We start from the raw sequence: 26,489 nt of genomic DNA, 5'->3' as shown, positions 1-26,489 counted from the left end.
ACATGTACACTCAAGTAGACAAATTCAAGTATTACTACTTTCTATTATGACTACAAAAAGTAAAAAAAAAAATCAAAGGTGTACTTATCTGAGTGCTAGTCAGAATATCTTGTGCTAAAAAAACACTGCTTGCGAAAAGAGAGATAGTGTCCTCCTCAATTCAATATAGCCCAGTCCTTTATTTGAAGGTTACGGTATTCATGTCATTACTAAGCATATTATACAAACACATTATAAAGTTAAAATATTTATTATGGGCCTCTTTTATCAAGCCGCACTAGTAAATGGGCTTTGTCGGCATTACCACACCGAAAGCTGCTAGCGTGGCTTGATAGAAGAGGCCCTATATATTACCCCTATGCATTTTTTCATTTTTGTAGTTATATTTTACTGAAGTGATTATTATTTTCATGTATATTTCTCCCACTTATATATTATTCAATTGTTGGAACCAGGAACAGTACAGAGATGCCTAAGGCAACAGAAGACACCCCCATACACAGGTAAGTCTGGGGGTGGGGTGGGGGGGGGGTCTTTGGGCCAAAGAGGGTGCTTCAGGAGAGAGGATGTGATATAGGAAGGCTTTGGGGAGGGGATAAAGTGGAGCAGCTTCTGTTTTCACATGCTGCCCCCTTTAAAAGGTGGTCTGATGCTCTTGGCCAGGAAAAATAATGCAACTTTTAACACCAGCTATGCTATATGCCTTTTTGGCACATCCTCTACTAACAAATTCTACAGCTAGATTGTTCACGGAGTAAAAAAAAAATACTTTTTCTAATCTGTTTTAAACCTGTTAGATTCATGGAGTGTCTACTTGCTCTTGTTCAATTTGAGGACATAAATAACTGCACCCTATTAACTTATTTCTATTCAAAGCTGCATCTACTATGCTACAGAGCACAATCTCAGAAACAGCCATTTAAAATAGAATATTATAATAGATTCCCCTGCAAGACACTGAAAATGAAAACTAATTTCCAAACTTCTACTGTAATGGAATAATACCATGAACATTGTTTTTGCCCTCTCCTTTCTCTGAAAGCCTGAAAGGAACCCAAATTAGTAAATTGATTTTCTACCCAAGATGTATATCTCTAAATTGCTGAGGGTATGAACAAATAACAGGTATTCAGGAATTCTCTCTATGCAGATGTAACTTATCACTATTTTCCTTATTGCAATTAATAAAACCGTGTTGTTATGAGGTTCTAATGCAATTTTATAAAAACCTGTTTTGTGTACTCAAAAGTTCTACCAGCCACCATAATTCTAAAAATGAATATGCATCTAAAAATCTAAGGGGCTCATTTTCAAAGCACTTAGACTTACAAAGTTCCATAGGTTACCATGGGGTTCATTTTCCAAAGAGAAAAATGCCTAAAAAGTGGCATAAAGCAGTATTTTTAAACCTATTTTCAGATTTTTTTTTCTATGCTGTTCTTCTGCAGTGCTTCCAAATCTCAAGGGGGGCACGTTGGGTGCATGTTAAGGGCAATATTTAGGCGTTCCTAAGACTTGGATGTTATTCAGTCACAATGGAACAAAACCATCCAAGACTAAAACTAAGATGTTTTGAGCGAGGCCTGTTTGTATAACAAGGCACAAAATGGTGCCCTAAATGACCTGGAGAGAATCAGGGGTGACCTTCCAATATCCCCTCCAGTGGTCACTGACCCCCTCCCACCCACAAAAAAATATGAATCAAAATATGACTTACCAGCCACTATGACAGCCACAGATGTTAAAGTCAGGTCTATTAGAGCAACACACAAGTCCCTGGAGTAGTGCAGCAGTCAGTGCAGTGCACTATGGAGTGGGGGACTCAGGTCCCTGTCTCCCTCTACCTGCCACACTTGTGGTGGAAACTGTAACCCCTCCCAAAGTCTCTAAAACCTTACTGTACCAACATATAGATGCCCACTTCACCTATAAGGGCTATTGTAGTGGTGTACAATGGGGGGGGGGGGGGGGGTAGTGGGTTTTGGAGGGATCAAGGGACAAGATAAGGGAGCAAAGGTCAGGTGTGTATCTGGGAGCATTTTGATGAAGTGCACAGACATGCCCTCTAGGGTGCCCATTGCTCTCCTGGGATGTCAGGGGGACCAGTCTACTAAAAATGCATGTTCCTCCAACATCCCAATGGCATGAATCTCTACATTTTGCACTTGTTCATTTTTTTTTTACAAAAATGGACTAAAAAACAAAACGTCCAAAGCACAAAACCTTATTTGAAACCACATTTTTGAAAAATAAAGACATTTTTATTTTTCAAAATTTACCTTCAGATTTTGGATGTTTTGTGCAAAACGTCCAAAGTCAGACTTAGATGTCATATCGAATATGCCCCTCCACATAACATTGTAAGTCTAAGTGCCTTGAAAATATGCCTCTATGTGTATTCTCACATAAAATATCTTGCTGGAATGGTATATTATAGGTAGTAGTATGTATTTCTTTATGATGACAATTAGACCACTCCATCTAGGTTCCCCCATATTGCAGGCAAGGTAAGCAAAGCAGAATACCTAGCCAAACATTCTGTGACATTGTTAATGTTAACCATATAACTCATTAGCACCCATTGGATTTATACAAATTAATTACATACCAGCCACTGTGTTTGTATTTTTACATTTTATCCCTTCTAGAAACCTACAATTTCATGTGATTAAAAGAAAACATACTGCACCTGGGGTGTTGATGGCTGCTGCAGATGTGGTGGTGCAGGTTGTTATGGTAGCAGAGGATGTGACTGTTGCAGTGGTAAAGGAGGGGATGATAGTGGTTGGAAACAAAGTGTTGGAAATATCTGGTGAATAGGAAAGAAATAAAAATAAACATAAAACACAAGACCAAAAATCATGCACAGACAAAAATAATATATAATTAATGGGTTTACTTGGTAAATGCAGCAACAAAATAGTTTGAAAATTAAAACATGATTTAAAGAAATGATGTTTTAAGATAACTTGTAATTCTTGACATTTGAGCACTCTCTAGTTCTATACTCAGACCAGGGAAATTCCTGAAGCTTTGACAGGCTTAATTTTAACATGACCAGTTGCATGTTCGGTAGGTCTAGAGAGTGAAAAGTAAATTGACAAGAATACAGTTTCTCTGCATACCATTTAAATGTTTCACAGTGAAAACCAACAGTGGAGGAATGAGCATGCCATGGGAAGGTGAGAGACAAACAAGAAAATAATGACATGCCAACACAAAGCAAGCCAAATGTTAAAGAGGAATGTTTCACCTGTGAAAGGCTTCATTGGGAAGAACCAATAGGAAGGAAAAAATGCAAATGACTTCTGACCATAAAGAAGCTTCAAGGACTCAAATTACTTTCTTTAGAGGCAACAGAAACACTGTTGGGAATGGCCAACCCATCTAATCTCTGGCCCCACTTCTAAGTTCTCTAATTGTCTATACGGGCAAAATATTGGTAGAGCCATCGCCCCAGTGGCCCACCCATTCCTCTGCCTATGCTTTCCTTCATATATGTGCTATTTTATTTATTTTCCAGTTCTTGTATTCCGCCTGTACCTGTTCAGTTCAAGGACAGATTACAGTTAGTTAAAGAACTAGGCTAATCAGACCAGGAATTACAGATAAACCGAGCAGTTGAGAACATAATTTTAACATCAAGGTGATAATAGAGCAGTTAAGAACATATTTTAACATCAAGGTGATAATATATAGATTAAACATTTGATAGACCTGCCTTGCAAAATAAGAAGGTTTTTAGGAGTTTTCTAAATTGAAGATAATGCATGCACAATCTTAAGGGTAATGGTAGTTGATTCCACAGATTGGCTAGCTGGTATTGAATGGACAGCATAAGATGTCTGATTGACTTCAGTTTCTTGTACATTGGAAATTTGAGCTGGAGGGAGTTGCGGGTGTCATGCCTAGAAGAAGGATCACGTACCAAGGATACTAAATTTGATATGTATTCAGGAATATTCCCTGCAAGAATTTTAAAGGTGGCAATACCAAGTTTGAATTGTATCCTTTTGCTAATTGGTAGCCAATGCAGTTTGGAGTAATAAGGTTGAAGTGGTTCAAACTGTGTTAGCCCGAATATCAGTCTAACTGCAGAATTTTGCACCAGCTGCAATGATGAATCACTGATTTAGAGCAGAGAGCCAGTGCTAGGTTGCAGTAGTCCTGTTTAAGGAGAATTAAGGATTGGACCAAGAGTGTGAAAGCTGCTAGGCTGAAATATTTTCTGAATGTTCTCAACTTTCTGAGTGTAGTGAAGGATTGTCTAATAATTGACTGGATGTGGTTCTCAATAGACAAGAGGTGATCTATCTCTACTCGTAAAATTCTTGAGTGAAGATCCAGGGAAAATTCATTTCCGTCCAATAGTACTGAATTGACTTATCCAGGGTCTGATTCAGTGCCCTGCCATAAGAACTCTCCAGATATTCAGCTGGTGGTGACCAGTGTTTTGCTGATGGTCGCTGGTGTTAAACCTTGGAAATTCAATGCTGGGCCACATCTGGGTACTGGAATTTGAGTTTCCAGTTTTGCAGAGCTGGCTAACTCATAGCCAGTTAAGTACGATAGTCGGCACTTAACTGACTATCCTGCTTATAATCGAAATAGAAAAATGCCTATATTGTGACCCAAATCGGGAGATAGACGTTTATCTCACAAAAACGAATAAAGCGGTATAATCGAAAGCCGAATTTGGACGTTTTCAACTGCACTCCGTCGCGGATGCGGACAAAGTTGATGGGGGCGTGTTGAAGGCGTGGTGAAGCCGGAACTGGGGCGTGGTTATCGGCCGATCAGAGATGGGCGCCTTTCGCCGATAATGGAAAACAAATATGCGTTTGTAGCGAGAATTTAGGGCACTTTTCCTGGACCCTGTTTTTCCACGAATAAGGCCCCAATAAGTGCCCTAAATGACCAAATGACCACTGGAGGGAATCGGGGATGACCTCCCCTGACTCCCCCAATGGTCACAAACCCCCTCCCACCACAAAATATGCCATTTCACAACTTTTTATTTTCACCCTCAAATGTCATACCCACCTCCCTGGCAGCAGTATGCAGGTCACTGGAGCAGTTATTAGGGGGTGCAGTGGACTTCAGGCAGGTGGACCCAGGCCCATCCCCCCCACCTGTTACACTTGTGCTGGTAAATGGGAGCCCTCCAAACCGCCCCCCCCAACCCACTGTACCCACATGTAGGTGCCCCCCTTCACCCCTTAGGGCTATAGTAATGGTGTAGACTTGTGGGCAGTGGGTTTTGATGGGGATTTGGGGGGGCTCAACACACAAGGGAAGGGTGCTATGCACCTGGGAGCTCTTTTACCTTTTTTTTGTTTTTGTAGAAGTGCCCCCTAGGGTGCCCGGTTGGTGTCCTGGCATGTGAGGGGGACCAGTGCACTACGAATCCTGGCCCCTCCCACAAATAAATGTCTTGGAGTTATTCGTTTTTGTGCTGGGCGCTTTCATTTTCCGTTATCGCTGAAAAACAAAAACGCCCAGCTCACAATTGTCTAATAAAACATGGACGTCTATTTTTTGCGAAAATACAGTTCGGTCCGCCCCTTCACGGACCCGTTCTCGGAGATAAATGCCCATGGAGATAGACGTTTCCGTTCGATTATGCCCCTTCACAGGCACCACAGAAAGATAGGACTTTTATGTGGTGACCTTGGCTGACTAAAAGCTGAATATCGGCACTTAACTGGCCAAGTGCCGACTCCACCCCCAGAATGCCCTCAAAGTAGCCAGTTTTTAGTTTGGTGCTAGCTGATTATTTTCAGTGGTACTAACTGGTTAAGTGTCGCTGAAATCAGCAAATAGCCCTGAACAGGCATGGCTAGGAGCTGTTTCTGGCCGGTTAAAATGCTTTGAATATTGACCTGAACATGCTTTGCTGACAACCTTGGTGTGCTTTTATAACAGTAGACTTTATATGCACCTTTTGATTCTACAGTATATGGAGCCCTTTTACAAAGCTGCAATAAGCACTAACACATGCTTACTACAGCAAAAATGGCCTATGCAGGATTCGCAGAGAATCCCATATGTATTCACTATTTTGATTTTTGGGGGGATGCAGGGGGTGTGTCTGGGGCAGAGAGTGAGCATATTCTGCACTAATTGATAAACATTGTTACATTTCTCATGATACCTGATTAGTGCATGTTTAGCATGCGAGTACCTACAGCCTACAAAATAGGTACTAATGCGAACATTGGCATTTGGGCATAACAGAAAAATTCAGAAAATTGTCCACTTTACCCCTGCACAAAAAAAGGCCTTAACATGAGGGAATGACCAGTATAAGGGAGTACTAAAGCCATTTTTTACTGCTGTTTGGTAAAAGGGCCCCAAAAGGACTCTTTTATCAAGCAACGCTAGCAGCTCCCGGTACGATAATACTGACAGAGCTTATTGTCTTTCCACCCAAACCCACCTCTCCCCTCCCTCCACTCTCTATCTCAGTAGATGGCACCCTCATCCTCCCAGTCTCATCTGCCCGCAACCTCGGATTCATCTTCGACTCCTCCCTCTCCTTCTCTGTGCATATCCAGCAGATTGCCAAGACCTGTCGCTTCTTTCTCTATAATATCAGCAAAATTTGCCCTTTCCTCTCTGAGCACACCACCTGAACTCTCGTCCAAGCTCTCGTTACTTCTCGCCTTGACTACTGCAACCTACTCCTCACTGGCCTCTCACTTAGCCATCCACCCCCCCTTCAATCCATTCAGAACTCTGCTGCGCGTCTTATCTTCTGCCTAGACTGATATACTCATATCACCCCTCTCCTCAAGTCACTTCACTGGCTTCCAATTAATTACCGCATACAGTTCAAGCTTCTCCTACTAACCTACAAATGCACTCAATCTGCAGCCCCTCACTACCTCTCTACCCTTATCTCCCCGTACGCTCCTACCCGAAACCTCCGCTCACAGGACAAATCCCTCCTCTCTGTTCCCTTCTCCACCATCACCAACTCCATGCTCCGCCCTTTCTGCCTTGCCTCTCCCTATGCTTGGAATAAACTTCCTTAGCCCATACACCAAGCCCCCTCCCTGCCCATCTTCAAATCCTTGCTCAAAGCCCATCTCTTCAATGTCACCTTCGGCACCTAACCATTTCACCTCTACCCAGGAATCTAGACTGCCCCAATTTGACTGTCCGCACATACTGTCCATTAGATTGTAAGCTGACTTCACATGTTGTCCATTAGATTGTAAGCTCCTTTGAGCAGGGACTGTCCTTCTTTGTTAACTGTACAGCGTTGCATAACCCTAGTAGCGCTTTAGAAATGTTAAATAGTAGTAGTAGTAGTTGGTGATAAAAGAGGCCCTTAGTGAGCAAGTAAATATTTTATTACTCAAGAAAAATTATATGTTGATATTCTGATTTGAAAATAATGGCTTATATTTTGTGTTACTGGGCACTGAATGCTATAGATTTCTGATCACGGATTTTAAATGGTATAAAACCACCATTCAAGTGGCTAAACAGAAGATTTATTCTTCACAAATTGAGGCTAACTGTTTAGATCAAAAGAAACTGTTCAGGCTTTTTTCCTGATTGACAATTGAACCTTTAAAGAAATATGGTAATGAAAATGCAAGTCTTTCTGCTGAAGCACTAGCTCAATATTTTTCAGAGAAGATCTTGAAAATTAGATCAGCTATTCTTACCAAATTAGAAGAGGTGGTATGCTCTTCTGTAGGTTGTATTGCTGAAACTTGCCTAGCAGATAGACATTGGGTCTCATTCCTACTTATCATTGTTAGTAAGATTAAAATCATACTGAAAAGATTGTCTAAATCGTCTTGTATATTGGCTACTTGTCCTGCATACTTAATTACAGATCCGCCTTCTCAAACAATTGAATGGCTTGCACAAATTCAGAATTATTTTTTAAATGAAGAACACTTTCCATCTACTATAGGTGGTATTATTTTAACTCCTCTTATAAATAATGCCACATGGGAAGCAAACCTAGGAGCAAATTATACACCTGTGTCAAGTATTCCATTGATTGTTAAGCTGGCTGACACGTATATATCTAAATTATTACAATTTGGTTTTAGACTATACCACTCAACAGAATCTGTCCTATTGACTATTGTTTCTGAGATAAAATCTTTATTTGTTTATGGTAAATCAACTATTTTATTATAATTTGATCTAACTGCTACGCTTATAAAGTTGATTATGACATATTATTGCATGCATTGAGTTTATTTGGAATCTCTGGTAACGTTTTGTCTTGGACAGGATAATTTCTTTCATGTCAATATTATAGAGTTAAAATAGCTGATCAAATTTCCACCAGCTAGACCCCACCTTGTGGAGTATGTCAGGGAATGCCATTGTCTCCCATATTATTTATATATATAACATACTTCTGTGGTGATTTTTCTGCTTTTAGGGCTAAATTCTTTTCATATGCTGATGATGTGCTCCTGTTGATATATTTTCATGACTTAGCACAGTTGCCCTTATTGCAAATTTTGTCTTGCATTTGGAAGTTAGAAATGTTTTGTTCTTCACGTGGTTTTAAACTCAATAGGATAAAACCAAGTTGCTTTGGTAAGGTCAAGTGGCCAAGAATATACCTTCAGAATTAACATTACCTAATAGCTCCATATTAAAGGTTGACAGAGTGTCAAAGATATTAGGTAAATATTTAGATACTTCATTATCTTGAAAACCTTATGTTGATGCAGTTGTAAAATCTACTTTTTATAATGTTTAAGAAAAATACATTCTTTCTTTGAGATGAAACATTTGTTGATTTTGCTTCAAGCATTGATCCTCTCTAAATTAGATTATTGTAATGGTCTATATTGTCTTCTTTCAGCCAACTTGATTGCTAGAATGCAAATATTATGTAACACTGCAGCTAAGATGATCATGGAGCAAAACAGATTGGATCAGTTTACACCTATACTCATCAAGAAATGTATTAAGTTATGTCCAATAAGAAAGGTATCATCTTATTTTCTTTTCCATGTTTTATTTTGTTTGATTTCTATTGATCACCTATACTCATCAAATTCCACTGGTTACCATTAAAGCCAGAATTATTTTTAAGCTTGCCTGTTGGGTATATAGATGCTCCATATTTCATTCTGTTATCTCCTATTTTATCACGTGCTATAGATTCATGTCTTATTTATTTTCCATCATTTGTAAAAGTAAGATTTAAGTAATCTCGATCAACATCATTTCCGTATCAAGCAGTTTCAGCATTACGTTTAACTCCCAGTTGATATTAGAAAGATTCATTCTTTCCTACTGTTTTGAAAACAAATGAAAGCTTATCTGTTTGAAAAATTTCTGATTCAGTGATAATCTTTTTTGGTATGTGTTTCTTTTCATTATTGTGTAATAGTTCGTTCTTTGAACCTTTGACTGGGAGCTGGTGGGCTAAAGCACTACCACCATTACCACAAGTGCACAATATTACACAGACACCAGCTGAAGTCAATGCTCAGATTATTATCACCATTTATTAAATGAATGAATTAATCTAAAATACTTATAGTCTGCTACTCTTCTGTACTGAGTGGGTTACGTGGTCACATACATAAACACATTATATATATATATATATATATATATATATATATATATATATATATATATATATATATATATATATCTTCCCTGAATATCCGATATTCAGCGGGGGATAGCTGGCTAACTCCTGCTGAATATAACCGACTATCTGCCGATTTTCAACCCCTCTTTAGTGCCTATATCCAGTTTATTTTTGGCAGGTTTGAAATAAACTGGATATTCAATGTTGGTCACCGTAAATGGCCCGACATTGAATATCCAGGTTTAGCGCTGACCACGGGAGTTAGTTGGGCTAACTCCCATGGTCTGACTATCAGCCCCATAGTTTATAAAGTTATGCTACACCTAACAATAGATCACTGTTCTACTAAAGAAAATGAGTCATAACATTTGGAGAGAATAATGTGAGTTATAAGATATCCTGATGTTTCCCATTTCTTTTTCATGAACTGACAGCTATGAAGCAAGCAAAACAGATGAACATCAACAGAGGAGATTAAAACTCTGCAATGGTTTACAGAGCTTTATGGAGAATTCTGAACTGATTTTAAATCAAAATAAGATCTAAGAGAGCATCAGAAAATAGTTCTTAATCTATCAAGTGAGGAAAGCATATACAGCGTGGCTCACAGAATTTTTTCCAATTCCTTGATATTTGTATGTGTGCAGCTGTATTGCTTGTGTGTGTGTGTGTGTCTTTGACCTAGAGAGAAGAGGGGAGGAATGGTATGATTGTGTTGGTAGTTTGGATAGAATAAGAAAATGTGATCAAGTATGATAATACAGAGTTGAGATGTAGTCTAGTGTTTATAGCAGTTGGCTGAGAGCCAGGGATGCCAGGATCCAAATCCTCCAATACTCCCTGTGACTTTGGGTAAGTTACTTAAACATCCACTACCTCAGGTACAAACCTAGATTGTAAGCCTTCTGGGGGCATAGAAATACCTTCTGTAAGTCATCTTGAGCTACTATCGAATAGGCATAAGCTAAATCCCAAATACAAATCAATCTATTAGGTGTCACTATGTACAGATTTCAATGGATGGAATTTACAGCTTTAACTATAGGATGCAACTGTTCCATAGCAACATGTATTAGTTGGTACTACAGACAGCAACAATTAAGAAAGCTATAGCATAGTCTGTAGATGTCACAGTAGAATTTACAACAAATAAAATGTCTTTTCTTGATTTGTCCCCAAGCCAAATTTAGTACCATTCTGCTAATTTTTGGAGTTATTTTGCTCCCCACAAGATATTCATGGCCCTTTTCTCCTCCCATAAACTAAGCTGGTTCCCAATTCATTGGCAAGTACAAAGACTAGAGGGACACTCAATGCAGTTACATGGAAACACTTTTAAAACAAATAGGAGGAAATATTTTTTCACTCAACGAGTAGTTAAGCTCTGGAACTCTTTGCTGGAGGATGTAGTAACAGCGGTTGGTGTATCTGGATTTAAAAAGGGTTGGACAAGTTCCTGGAGGAAAAGTCCATAATCTGTTATTGAGAGAGACATGGGGAAGCCCTGGGATTGGTAGCATGGAATGTTGCTACTAATTGAGTTTCTGCCAGGTACTTGTGACCTGGATTCGCCACTGTTGGAAACAGGATACTTGGTTTGATGGACAATTGATTTGACCCAGTATGGCTACTCTTAAGTACCTATGTTTCTCACCTTGTTCAATACCTGTGCCAGGGGAGAGATGGAGGGTGGTAGACACAGCAGCTAGTTTGTTTTCAACCAATAACTTGCCCTTTCATTTTCACTGGTTTATCCTCCACCCATTTTACTCAGCACCAGGGTGGCCGCAGAGTTGTTTCTGGGCCATGGAAATGGATGGGTTAAAAAGTTGGCCTTGGTCACAGTATAATGAAGTAGAAATAGCGAGGCATACAGTAACCGGTGTTTTAAATCACATTGGGCATTCAAGAAATAGCTTTCCTGATTCCTGTTGAAAGAGAAAATGTTTGGGATAAATGATGAAAAGATCACAGACAAGTAGCAGCTTTCACAGCTGGGTGAACCTATTCTCTACCTCAAGTTGGTTCATGGGTAAGTGGAGTCTGCTCTTGCTTTTTACAGGTCTGGAGGAGCAATTCATGAACAGGTTTCACTTTGTGGCAACCGGCAGATTACAGAACATTGTTAGCATCAGGGGAAAGGCTGGCATGGCCAGTTGTCCCATTGCACTGGCTGAGATAATAAAAGATGGTTTTTATGGGCTGTGCCTTAGAGCAGGATGTTGCATTTTTGAGAGATAGTCCATAGTGTTTACGATATGAGCTGTGTGCCATTGCTCAATAATTGGGCTGCAGAAATTAGAATTAGTATGCCGTGAAGTTCAATGTGTTAAAATTCCTCAGGTATTTATGTAATTATGAATAATCCATATATAAAGAATAACCTCTAAAACAGACTACACACCTATTTCTTAGAGAAGAAGAAGAGATGAGGAGAGAGGGAAAAGAGGGGATCTGGGGAGGGTGAGAGGTCTAGCTCACATGGGCTGATGGTTCTCTTTTATAACATTTGGAGGGAAGAATAGCTCTGCAACAAAGAGTCAGACGTCTTCTTGGGGAAGCCTGTGGAAGGAGGAAAGGCTGGAAGAGTCAATGGGGCCTTATATGAAAACATGAGAGATATTTGCATGCAATGGAGGAAGTGCATGCTAATACATCTTGTGTATACTCATTGTGGATATCTTGAAAACCTAACTGCCCATGTGGTCCTTGAGGACTGGGCTGAAAATCATTGCAGTAGACCACCAAGAACATGCTTGTAGGCCCTCAGAGGTGTGGGGGGAGGCTTTGGGGGTGAGGATTTAGATGAAAAAGTGAAGGATATGATCGGAGATTAAAGATGTCATCAGAGAGGTGAGGGTCATGACCAAGAGGGAGTGGAGAGGACAGTACAGTGGCCCCTTTAAGATGCAGCCCAAGAGCATCAGGCTACAGCTTTGAGGTCTAACGCTCACAGGCCACTGAAATAACACTACTTCTGAAATGGCTCACAAGCAGCACTATTCATTTTCCATGGCAGTCAGCAACCTGTGCTACCATGTTACTGCATGTTAGTGACTCCCTTTAGAGCTTGATTTTATTACGCAACACCTATGTAGGAAGTCCAAAAAGGTGTCTTTTATATGTGCCTTTATAAAGGAGACTTCCAAGTTGTGCCCCAATAGCACACAAATTGCTGGTACACAATTTTACAATTTCTCAAAAAGTGTAAATTTGGCTGTATACTCTACATAGTAACATGTGTATTTTGTAAGATACATGACTGTAAGTCCATCTCCATTCCACCCAAACTATGCTCCCAGGAATGCCTACAAAGAGTTTGTAAATGTAGATACACACTTTCCATGTACATACTTTATATATGCAGTTGAACTATTTTATACAAGCCCTTTTCTTTATGTAAAACAGGCTTTACATGTGCAAAAACCTTTATAAAATTACCACCCCCCTTATTCCTCTTAGGAAGGAGAATAAATTTCCCCAAATTTTGATATTTCCAAAGAGGAGCTATTTTCTCAGAGATGTTTTGAGAGTTTTCATAACTTTGCTCAAAAAAATTGAAGTATTTAAATAAAGACAATGTGTATGGGCATTTTTTTAGCCAACAATTGAACATGATTTGAGGCCAGCATAGTGCTACTATTCAGTTCTGAGGCTTTTTCTTACTATTTTACAATAATCTATGAGACGCTATGGGGCTCATTTTCAAAGCACACATAGAAGTGATAAGTAGTAGTAGTGGTCGGTGCAGTGCATTATGGAGTGGCTGACCCAGGTCCCTATCTCCCTCTACCTGTCACACTTGTGGTAGAAACTGTGACCCCTCCAAAAGTCACCAAAATCCTACTGTATCCACATAAATAAATAAATATATATGGGAGGGGGAGGGGGTAGTAGGTTTTGGGTGGGTTTCAGAGAGCTCAGGGGACAAGATAATGGAGCAAAGTTTAGATGTGCACCTGGGGCCATTTTCATGAAGTGCACAGAAGTGCCTTCTAGGGTGCCCTCTTGCTCTCCTGGGATGTCTGGGGGACCAGTCTGCTAAACATGATGCCTCCTCCTACACCCCAATATCTTGATTTTCTATGTTTTGCATTTATTAGTTTTTTTTTTTTTTTAAATGAACCAAAAAACAAAAAGTCCAAAACACAAAACCTTGTTCGAAAATAGTATTTTTGAAAAAAAAAAAAAGATAGACATTTCTCTTTTTTTGAAAATGACCTTCTTTCCTATTCAGATTTTGGACTTTTTTGAAAAACATCTAAAGTCAGACTTAGATATTATATCAAAAATTCCCCTCTATAGAACTTTTCAAGGTCTAAATGCTTTGAAAATACACCTCTTTGAAATAACAGTGAAGGTATTGGAATATACTGCCGGATTCTATATAACGTGCCCAGAGATCCGCACCAAAATCCAAGCATATTCTATAACGAGTAACTTAATTGGATTAACAAGCTAATCAGCATTGATAACAGAACTTTACAAGCAATAATGAGCACTAATTTGCAATAATTAGAATTTACGCGAACAACTTGCTAACTGTACTCTGTAATGCAGTTTAAAAGGGGTCCAGCTATAGGCAGAGAAAGGGGCATTTCATGGGCATTCCAAATTTACATGCGAAGTTATAGAATATGGCCCAGTGCGTGTAAATCTACACACAGGGATTTATGCCATGTTTTCACTGGTGTAAATGGAGGTGTGTAGTTTTAGGTGCTGGGATATCTACTAAGCATATTCTATATACTGTACCTAAATCTAGGCTTATAGAATACGCTTAGGTGGAAATGTTTATTGTGTGAATTTTTCAGGCACCTTATATATAATCTGGCCCATAATGTGTAACTGGAAGGTAGTCTTTCATTTCTCTGATATAATTAACTCCTATAAAGGCCAATCCAGGTCACAGGTCATGGCAGGATCCCAAAAAGCACTTAGAGTTCCTTGTCCAATTTGGATTTTTAAAGTTTTGAGAGCAATTTTTAAAAAATGTTTTATACTTATTTATAAAACAATCTTTACAAGAAGGTTCAAAGCCCCATTGCCTGGAGAAGGGTATAAATTCTCTTGTTTTACAGAGAAATCACAATGTCTGATTTAAAAGGAGATTGCCAATTGCTAGCCTACTATTCTTGGCTACCTAATTCAAATCTATTGTTCACCACCACACAAAAAAGTATGTTGATAAAAAGAATTTTTATATGAATTTTAATTTGCATTTTGCTCCATTTTTAAAACTGAATTATTAGTTTGGGCTCTTGATCAGTGGCTGGTAGCAGCATTTTTTGATATCTCAGCTGCTTTTAATAAGACTTGAATATTAGGTGCTTAAGAGGTATTTTCTTGTTTGTTCCATTTATATTAATAACAGATTGCAAGAAGTAAAATGTGACTCATCAACTTATTAGTGTATGACCTGAAAAAAATATATATATACATATATATTTTTAATTTTTTAAGTCCTTTTTTAGGGACACACTAGAAATGGGCTTAGTGTGCAGAAGTGTTCTGTATTAGGAAATGCTAAGCCCATTTCGTAGTGTTAGGTGAGTATTAGTAAAAAGGCCCCTAAGTCACCTCCGAGGATGCCACTAGACTGTGAACTAATTTGGTGTTAACTGTGCTGTAGAAATGTTTTAAGATTGCGGGACATGTTTATGTCATCATTTGGTACAAATTCTATGATTATTATGGCTTGTTTTCTATTGATCTCAGTTTTCCCACCTTCTGTGTCGTGATTTTGTAGAAAACCTGAGATTTTAAGGGTTGATATTCAAAAGAACTTATCTGGGTTAACTTTCTGTGCTACCTGAATATGTCCTACATTTGAATCATGGAACGGATTACAGTCCAGTTGTGTTTCAGAAGTGGATAGCAGTGATTTTCAGCCACTGTCTGGTTAACTTTATCCAGACACATAGCAGGCCTAAGATAGGTAGATAAAGATATCCACACATTTGTAACAAGCTTCAAGGTTCTTTTACTAAGCTGTGGTAAAGACTGGCCTCAGCATACCCTTACATGAGTCTTTCCTGTGTTCTATTGCCATTTTTGCCATGGCTATAAAATACCCTTTTCTCTATTTATTTCATTAATGGCCACAGGGTAATTGCCCTGGGCCAATACCCAAACCTGTCTTATGCTCAAGGAGGCATAAGCTGGAGGTCAGCTTTGGGGGCCCCTCTCCAGTTTCTGCCCAGGGCCCCCATACAACAAGGGGCTCCCAAGCCTACCTCATGCTGAAAGAGGCATAGGCTGGAGGCCAGCTTTGGGGCCTTCTCCCCAGTTTCTGCCCTGGACCCCTGAATGTCTAACACCAGCCCTGAATGGTCGTAAGCTAATGTTACCATTAGTGGGCGACCATTGAAAAGAACATGGTATGGGATCTTGCAGTAACCTTGTGGTAAACAGTTAGCATGTACTAATGTGCACACATTAACTGTTTACTGCTTCCAGGTCTACTCTCTGCCCATTCCCCACCATGCCAAGCCCCCTCCCAAAAAAATAAAGGAAAATAAATGCTGTGTTCTTAGTGCATGTAAATGGCAAAACTAATGCAAGACACTGATGAATAATAATAGTGTATCCTGGTTTAAGCCATTAACACTGCATTAGGTGTGTATATGTGCCTGATGTAGCTTAGTAAAAGGGACCCTTCATGAAGTGGCAGTGAGATACCAGAAATCTTGCTATCCAGATAAAGATATCCATAAAGTTATTCAGATTTCAACTGCAGTGGTCCCTAAGCTTCTGAAAAATTATCAAGGTTATCAGTCACTTGGAAAACTGTAACACTGCTGAAACCTGAATGTCATTGTAATTAAGTGCATCTGACTTGAACAGATTAAAAGTGAAAGAACACATTACAATATACTTCATTACAATTGATTTCTATGGTTCCATCATATACCACAAAACTCTCTTAAATGGATATCTGACAGAAGAATGACACTACATTAAGAATCCTCTTTACCAAGGGAAATGATGTACCTAAAAAAAGAAAGAAAGAAAGAATTTCACAACAGAACAGACTTACATATGCCATGAGCATATATATTAAAGGGAAATAATTGTGGACCAGTGCTAGCCATTTTAATGCCCCCTGTTAAAGACAATGACAAGTCTATGTGTATTTCTCATCTCTCTTTTGTACCCATTTCTTTAATGTTCAAACATATAATGGAATTTATCCCTAAAAACACTTTGCATGAATAACAAGCTTTTCCCCACAGAAAGGAGTTACAGAAATAACTCTGCTATTCATAAGAGGTTTTCCTACCTGTGACTGTGGAAAAGTTACAGAGAAAATAAAAGCTTACTGCTCTAGTTATTAATAAGCTAAAGCCATTAACACCGCTTATTAGTAACTCAATCCCAATGGGTCCCAATGTAAAGAAAAGCGCAATAACAGCGTGTGCTAATGCAGTAGCGTATATTAGCACCTCTAACTGATAATTAGGTACAAATACATATGACAGCTATTTTGACAAGTATGCATTGTAATATGATATCAAAGGAAGCACTCCACTTAGAGGAAGAGACAATTGCTACTAAATGAGAATTATCTTGGTCACGGCAAAGCCAGAAGGCTGTTTTTTTCTGCAAAGCCACATTTCTAATCTTCAGTAGAATACAGGATCTGAGCAGCAGGAACTGTCTCAAGTGCATCTGTGCAGAGATACATACATCTATTACCACCACAGATATGGTATGCAGCAGTAGGATTAGTAATCTTTAGGAGGCTCTTATTATTTGTGGATTTTGTTAAGGAAATGTTGGTCAAAATCAGTATTTAAAAATGAATTAGCTGAGGTGAGAAGCTGGGAGCTCTCAAGAGAAATATTGCCACCTAGTGCACAGGAAGTCCCAGATTGGATTATTCTGAGTGCCATGTGGCTGGAAATGAAGAGAAGGGTTCTGGGTCATAATAACAACAACAATAAAAGGAATCCATTATGCTCAGATACCAAATAGGATGGAGTTTTATAGAAAAAAAGAAAACTGACAGAAATTGTCTTGGGTAAGGAGTAGGAACAGCTACAGGTGGGCCTGGGTGGGCCAGAGCCCACACACTTAGGGCTCAGGCCCACCCAACAGTAGCACACATTTAGCGGTAGCTGGTGGGGATCCCAAGCTCGACCAGCTGAAGACTTCCCCCTGATGGTAACGAAAATGCTACTCTCCATGATACCGGCAACTATGCCTGCTCAGTTTTCAGCAAATGCCTGCTGTAGACTGCCAAGGTGGAAAGAAGCATTTTCCTGCCAGTTGAGATTTATTTGGTGGTGGTGTTTGGGGGGGGGGGGGGGGGGTGGTGAGTACATATGGTGCCCACCCACTTCTTGCCCAGGCCCACCTAAAATCTGTTGTATGACTACATTCCTGGTAGGAACCTTCATGGTCTATGGCTGGCATCTGAGATATATCCTCACAAGAATAAATGGGGATGCTGGATGGTTTCTTGTTCTGCTATTATTTACACAGTTATCATGTATAATCACAAAAGAAAACAATAATGTCTGCATTTTAACAGTTAGCTATTCAGTTTCTGGTTGGGTTTAAGTTCCATTTTGTGATCTGGGGTGTAAACCAATGGAAAACCTGGCTATAAATCTAGCTGGTTTATGACATACTGGAAATGATAAACTATTTAATGTTGACCACTATGGTGGAAATTCTGGTGTATTGTTATTTATGGCACATGTGCATTCATAACAGATTTAATGTGAGGAAACGCCAGGAAAAAATACTTTGAAATATCTAACACAAATCTTTTAAACAAACTTCATAACTCAATATTTTTAAAGATAACTTTTAAAAAGGACAAATCTTGTTCTCATTCCAACCGACAGTCAATCCAGTTCTTTGCTATACTGTAATCATCTACCTCACTTTAATATTTTAATAAAAAGGTATGTCAAATCGAGTTTCTATTAAAAAAAAACATTCTAAGAACAGTACTAAGAAAACCATCTGACTGAAATGGTTTTAAAAATGAACTGAGTATTTCCTCTTCACTGAAACTCTTGGAGGCAGTAGCCAATTTGGAGAAATGTCAGGGGCTAGAAATAAATGTGGGAACCCTGATTTATAAATGTTATCGTAAGTACATGCTAGTTTGATAATCCTCTGCTTTGTTTGCTTTTGCCTGTTTCAGCAGATGGACTTGCCTCTCTTATATCACTTAGATCATCAGAGGGAGGGGCACTAGATCATTCTGGTTTTCAAAGGTTGAGGGAGGATAATGTTGGTGGACATGGGAAGGGTACAATAAGCAATACATTAGCTGAGGATGAATTGAATGCTGCTCTTCTAGTAGCTGAAGGTAGAATGTTTTTTATTTAACTGCCTGAAGCAAGAGCTGTTCGCTAGGAAAGAATGGCCATTCTCTGGTGGTTTATTGGCTGTTTTTTTCATTAGTTTAATAGACAATGGATTTTGGGAACAAGCTGGAAAGGTCTTTATGAAGAAGCATCAGTGTTCTATACTGCCAGGACTTTGCGATGTTACAAAAGCCCCCACTGTGTTATATTTAAAAAAAATCAGCATATGACGCAAGATGCTTCTTTTCCCCTTTACTAAGTTAGTTATTTAGGGCTAGATTCAGTAAATGATACGCAAAGTTAGGCACTGTTAAGATCTGCACTAAATGCCAATTCTATAAAGGTCGGTTAGCAGTAAGCAACATTTACAGCACAGATTTTCAACCCAGTCCTCGTGGCACAACCAGTCAGTCGGGGTTTTCAGGATATCTGGATATCCTGAAAACCTCAATTGGCTGAGTGTGCCCCGAGGACTGGGTTGAAAACCCCTGATTTATAGAATAGCACTTAGTGCAGGTTCCTGCATACAACTTTGGGCACGAAGACTCATAAATCCTGATGGCAGTTGGGAGCATAAATCCAAGTATTCCATAACATCATGTCTAAGTTCTGGAAATGCTCCTTCCAAGGCCACATCCTCTTTTGAGTTGTGCACTATGAAATTTAGACATGCTTGTTATAGAATAGGGAATAGGGCAGATGCATGCCTAATGCCTAATCACTGCCAGTTAAGTGCCAATTAACTCCAATAACTAATTGCTAGTGTCTAACTGACTAATTAGTTTGCACATGAATCTGGGATCCACACCAAACTCTGGCAGCCTACATAGTTTCCAAATTAATTTTTAATACAACTGTGTTCAGTATAGCATTGCATATATTTCATGTCAGAAAACATGTCAGTCGTCCGCCAAATCCAACGTGGAAGAAAAAAACAAAAGGCAGACCTTGTAAAGGTCACAGTCTTTATTAGTAAATTAAAAGCTCCCAGAAGTTCAAATTACTGTGCCCAACAAGGCCATGTTTCGCCAGAATTATAGGCTGCATCAGGGGCAATGGGTCCCAGATGTTGTAAAATTTCAAAAGTCACCTGGGTTGGTCCAACTAATAAAACGTGACAAACAATGCTTCTGTTCCTGGAAACGTTCAGTAGTCAGTGAAAACTATGGCCATGCCAAGTACTGTATGTTGAACTCCTAGGAGCTTTTAATTTATTAATAAAGATTGTGATCTTTACAAGGTCTGCCTTCTGGTTTTATAATATTTCATGTGCAATGGCTAGTGTTTAGAATCTATTACAAGAGATTTTCTAAAAGGTCATATGATCAGACAGTAATTGGACACTATAAACTTTGGATTCATGAACATACATTTACTATCTGATCTAAAGTACTGAAGCAATTAGATCACCCCTTTTTATAGGTAGATTGCCAGACAGACTAACTTTTATTCATGTTTTTTTTTTAATTCAAAATTCAACATAAAACAAACAAGGAGGGCCTACTTTCTGATTAATTCTTGCATAAGAGATGTGAAAAATGATTCAACATTGTTCCTTTAGAAAGAAAACAGGACATCCAGGTGTGCAGAATCACAATGAGCAAGTATTAAAAAAAAAAAAGGCTCATTGAATGCTGGATCTTTTGTAAATTACTCATAAGGCTGTGGGGAATGCAAGTAATATTTGCAGCATATCCTGCAGGAACAGCCATTTTTAAAGGTAACGTTCATTAAAAAAAAAAAGAGTGGCACCACTCTTGGCTTTGAACATGTAAATGCTGGAACTTACATGTGTAAGCTGTAATTTTGCATCTTATATGTCTAAGTGCTGCCAATTACATAAGTAAATAACTAATTTTACAAAATTCAATATCTAAGAGGCACCATTTAATGAATCTAGGGGACCTGTTTACTAAGCTGGCTAAGGGCGAACAAGCATTTTTAGCGTGCGCTGAACAGCACCTGCTAAACACTAAAGATGCCCATAGGAATATATGTTACTTTATTTCAAAACCACCAAATAGAAAAAAATAAGGGGACTAAACATCCAAAAACCCAAGGGGTTCTTTGACGCTTTTCAGTTGCTGCCATTTAAAAGATAAGTTTGTGTGAAGAAGCACGTGTGCTATATTTAAATATTTTTGCTATCTTGTGCAATTTTGGGATATAAAAGCTGTAAAAAATAATAAAAAAAGAGAATAAGAAAAGGGGGATTCTGTGAGGATTTGCACCACACCACCTATAGCGATAGAACAGGACTGTTCATATGGTTGTGAGTTGCATATGAATCTGATGACCCCCAGAGGAATTTAAGCTTATTTCTTAATTAATCCTGCTTATGAGATTAATGTTTGGGACATGAGTATGTTTTTTTTGTCATAGGAATATATGGGCATCTCTAGCATGTGGAGGGGCATCATCGAAAGGGGTGCCCAAGTTTTCCTGAGGACGTCCTCGCAGGACGTCCCAGCGAAGGGGCGGGGAAACCCTTATTATCAAAACAAGATGTCCATCTTTCATTTCGATAATACGGTCGGGGACGCCCAAATCACGAAATTTAGGTCAACCTTAGAAATGGTTGTCATTAGAGATGGTCATCCCTGATTTTCGGCGATAATGGAAACCGAGGACACCCATCTCAGAAATGACCAAATCCAAGCATTTGGTCATGGAAGGAGCCAGCATTCATAGTGCACTGGTCCCCCTGACTTGCCAAGACACCAACCGGGCGCCCTAGGGGGCACTGCAGTGGACTTCAGAAATTGCTCCCAGGTGCATAGCTCCCTTACCTTGTGTGCTGAGCCCCCCAACCCCCCTCAAACCCATTCCCCACAACTGTACACCACTACCATAGCCTTAAGGGGTGAAGGGGGGCACCTGGATGTGTGGTACAGTGGGTTTCTGGTGGGTTTTGAAGGGCTCACATTTACCACTACAAGTGTAACAGGTAGGGGGGGATGGGCCTGGGTCCGCCTCCTGAAGTGCACTGCAGTACCCACTAAAACTGGGGACCTGCATACTGCTGTCATGGAGCTGGGTATGATATTTAAGGCTGGCATAGAGGCTGGAAAAAATATTTAAAAAAAAGTTTTTTAGGGTGGGAGGGGGTTAGTGACCACTGGGGGAGTAAGGGAAGGTCATCCCCGATTCCCTCCGGTGGTCATCTGGTCATTTAGGGCACATTTTTGTGGCTTGGTCATAAGAAAAAAAGGACCAGGTAAAGTCGTCCAACTGTTCGTCAGGGACGCCCTTCTTTTTTCCATTATCGGTCGAGGAAGCCCATGTGTTAGGCACGCCCCAGCCCCGCCTTCGCTACGCCTCCGACATGCCTCCGTGAACTTTGGTCATCCCCACGACGGAAAGCAGTTGAGGATGCCCAAAATCGGCTTTTGATGATGCCAATTTGGGCGACCCTGTGAGAAGGACGCCCATCTTGCGATTTGTTTCAAAAGATGGGCGTCCTCTTTCGAAAATAAGCCTGCTAACATGCACTAAAAACGCTAGCGCACCTTAGTAAACAGGGCCCTAGGTTCTATGTTTTGGAACTGGCTTTTAATAGGCAAGTGTGGCCAAAGTATTTTCATTTTGCTTAGTTTCCCATGTCATTTATTGGAATTTTCATTTTGTTGTCTTTTTTGTTGTTGTTGTTTCAGGGCAACATAATAACTAGTGAACACTCCTCTGAAAGGACCGACAGTTTTCACAAACATGACATGCTCTTTTGTGAAGAGTGCACGATATAGAGGAATAATGTGCACTCTACAACATGCACCCTCTTCACAGCTCTATTTAAGACAAAGGGGAAAAAATAACATTTTAAGTTTATTTTTCCTGTTGTTTTGGGCAAAACAATGACATTAAATGACATGGGAAATGTTGTTTCAAATAAATACACATCCTTAGTTGTCAATACCACAGAGGTAAGCATTATTGCCCCTCCCCATTACTCCTCCAAACTCAAGATCCAAATGAGTATTTTGTTGCTATTTAAGCATACGCCAGAGCAGGTGACAATGATATCTAGATTTTATGACATAGACATTTATTTCCTTTGAAAAAATAAGAACATACTTTTCAAGCCTGCCCAGAACTCGCTCCTTTGAAAGCTGTGCATGCAACAGACATACACTTGGCTTTTCTATAATAGTTTGACATGTTGCAATATTTACATAGTAAACCTGTATTTACACATGCAAATCCTGCTCAAGCCTTCTAAAATGACATCCATAATTTGATAGATGTCTAGACAGTTGAAAAAGTAACTTAAATGGAGTCATAAAGTCATGAGTCTCTCTAAGGCACATACTGTATATCTTTCCTGAAAGCACATCTAACCAGTTGGGTTTTCAGGGTTATGACACCATGAGGCTTATTTTCGAAAGAGAAAAACGCCCAAATTCCGACCTAAATCGGGAGATGGACGTCTTTCTCTTGTGGGTGCCCAAATCGGTATAATCAAAAGCCGATTTTGGGCGTTTCCAACTGCACTCCGTCGCGGGAACGCATAAAGTTGATGGGGGCGTGTCGGAGGCGTGGTGAAGGCGGGACTGAGGCGTGGTTATCGGCTGAGCAGAGATGTGCGTGCTCGGCCGATAATGGAAAAAAGAAAGGCGTTTTCAGAGAGAATTTAGGTCACTTTTGTTGGACCCGTTTTTTTCACGAACAGGTCCCAAAAAAGTGCCCTAAATGACCAGATGACCACCGGAGGGAACCGGGATGACCTCCCCTGACTCCCCCAGTGGTGACTAACCCCCTCCCACCAAAAAAAAACGAATGTTAAACACTTTTTTCCCAACTTGTAAGCCAGCCTCAAATGTCATCCCCAGCTCCATGACAGCAGTATGCAGGTCCCCGAAGTAATTTTAGTTTAGTTAGTGCTGTGCGGGACCCATGCAGAGAGGAAAAATCGGAAGAAAAAAAAAAAAAAAACAAGCAAGTGCAGTCAGGGACGTCTAAATTACCAGGATAGTAAAAGGGGGAAATTGAACCAGCAACCTTCTGATTACAAACTCAGTGCTCTAGTCAGTGAGCCACATTACTCAGGTGCTTAGATGTCCATCCCTTTCCATTAAGTCCCTCTAAGTTTCTGTCAGCCAATCACCGCTGTTTAGCTGACACAGATGTCAGCTAAATGAGCTGTGATTGGCTGAGAGAAACTTGGAGAGACTTAATGGAACAGGAATGACGTCTAATCAGTGGTGCACTGGCTCAAAAGGTTGCTGGTTCAATTCCCCCTTTTACTATCTTTTAATTTGGACGTCCCTGACTGCACTTGCTTGCTTGTTTTTTTTTTTCTTCCGATTTTTCCTCTCTGCATGGGTCCCGCGCAGCACCAACTAAAGTAAAATTGCTCTGGGGACCTGCATACTACTGTCATGGAGCTAGGTATGATATTTGAGGCTGGCATAGAGGCATCTCAGGGGGACCAGTGCACTATGAATGCTGGCCCCTCCCACGACCAAATGCCTTGGATTTGGTCGTTTTTGAGCTGGGACGCTTCGGTTTCAATTATCGCTAAAAAACAAAAACGCCCAGCTCAAAAAACGCCCTAATCCAATGTATTTTCAAAAAAAAAGATGGACGTCCATTTTTTTCGAAAATACAGTTCGGCCCGCCCCTTCACGGACCCGTTCTCGGAGATGGACGTTTTTACAAATGGGCGTTCGTGTTCGGTTATGCCCCTCCATATATGCATAAGATATATTTGCATACATTGGGAAGTCAGTTTATGCAAATCTCTCTCATGCTTATTCATTACAGTAATCCTGAAAACCCCAGTGGTTAGGTGTGCCGCCAGGAGAGGATTGAGAAGCTCTGCATTAGGGGGTGCAAAATGAAGAAAGACACATTTGTATTTGAAGGCATGCTGGTTGGTAGTTGAGGACATGTGAATCTAAGCCTTAGGATATGAGTATATGTATTTCTCTTGCTTTAAGGGGCAGTTTTCAAACTGTCTGCATTATGACAAAGATTGCATGTAATTTTTACCCAAAGACATTGTATCTGTTGTCAAATTGAAAGCATACAGATGCATGGTAAGCATGGTTCCTAGTGCCTGCTTTTAATCTGCTGAAAAGTATACCTGAGGAGCTGAACATGCCATCAATGTGCTTGCTTTTCTTCCCATCAACTAAACATTCCCTTGGGAATATCTGCTTTCAATTTGATTAGTAGTGCATGCCTTTGTGGAGCACCAGGTAGACCTGTAGCTGCTGTGTTGGTAAGCAATATTCAGTTAATTCACAAAGGTGAAATGCTTTTTACCTATTTGAATCACTTTGAAAACTCTCTTCCTTCTTAGACCGGTTTTGATTTTCTTTTTCCCTTCCTTTCTTTTGCACAGTTTTAAAATATTGTGCAGAAATTTCTCATCGCTGAAGTGGCAGACTTCATTTTCAATAAGCATGAACAGCAAAGCAACAGAGATACTTCAGATGAGGTTCTCCTTTTCAGAAGGGCCTGTTCCTACAATTTGCCACTCTAATAATTAGAGCAGCACTACAGATGAATGCAGGTTTGATGACACTAAACAATAATACATCTTGTTTCCACAGAAGCTGAAACATAGGTCTTTTTATGAGAGCAATTCAGTTTTTGATGGTAGAAACATTATGTGAAGGTTCTCTAGCCTTGTGGTGATGTTTAATAGGAATAATTTTCAGACAAGGGCAAGTCAGAATTATCAATGCAAGTTTCTAGTGGAAGGGGAATTATATCTCTTAGACTTCTTGCTACGTCAAGCAAAAAGGATCTTATAAGTCACTGTTCTGATTATAAACTGGAATAGTGAATAAGATTCATCTGGATCATTTTTTTTAAATAGTGTTTGTTACACATTCAAGTAGTAATTCCAACATGTCAGAAACATTTAGGTGTCACTTGTAGATAGAACATTCTATTCTTTTTGATTGTTTACCCTTGCATGTTAAATTCAGTAGTAGGAAAGCATACTGATGGTTACTGCCACAGAGCTATCACCTGAGGGAGCATTTTTTATTTTATTTTTTGTTACATTTGTACCCCGCACTTTCCCACTCATGGCAGGCTCAATGCGGCTTACATGGGGCAATGGAGGGTTAAGTGACTTGCCCAGAGTCACAAGGAGCTGCCTGTGCTTGAAGTGGGAATCAAACTCAGTTCCCCAGGACCAAAGTCCACCACCCTAACCACTAGGCTACTCCTCCATTCTGGCTAACGCTTGGCAGAAGAGTACATACTAAACAGGTAGAAAGGGTGATGGCCAAAGCCAGAAGGATGCTTCTGTGCACAGAAAGAGGAATGGCCAGCAGGAAAAAGGAGATGATAGTGCCTTTATAAGTCTCTGGTGAGGCCCCATTTAGAGTACTATGTACGATTTTGGAGACTGCACCTTCAAAAATGGTTAGTGGTCTTCATCATAAGACATATAGAGATAGACTCATAGACCTCAACATGAATACTTTGGAAGAAAGAGGAGAAATTATTGAGAATTTTAAATATTTCCATGACATAAATGAACAGTAGACAGGCCTCTTTCAACTGAAAGGAAGCTCTGGAATGAGACGACATAAGATGAAGTTGAGGGGGGGGGG

The 26,489-nt window shown here is 39.8% G+C and overlaps 1 protein-coding gene across 1 annotated transcript in view; it reads right to left on the bottom strand.

Annotated features, from left to right (window-relative positions):
• Positions 1-26,489, bottom strand: part of CADM2 (cell adhesion molecule 2) — a 1,618,262-nt gene that overhangs the window by 105,002 nt on the left and 1,486,771 nt on the right. Inside the window, exon 9 of the mRNA XM_030204240.1 lies at positions 2,690-2,809. Coding sequence (XP_030060100.1) covers positions 2,690-2,809 — 120 coding nt within the window. The remainder of the gene's footprint in view (positions 1-2,689; positions 2,810-26,489) is intronic.

The sequence above is a fragment of the Microcaecilia unicolor genome, chromosome 5, assembly GCF_901765095.1.
Source record: "Microcaecilia unicolor chromosome 5, aMicUni1.1, whole genome shotgun sequence".
Taxonomy (NCBI): domain Eukaryota; kingdom Metazoa; phylum Chordata; class Amphibia; order Gymnophiona; family Siphonopidae; genus Microcaecilia; species Microcaecilia unicolor.
This window is presented reverse-complemented; position numbering and strand designations above follow the sequence as displayed.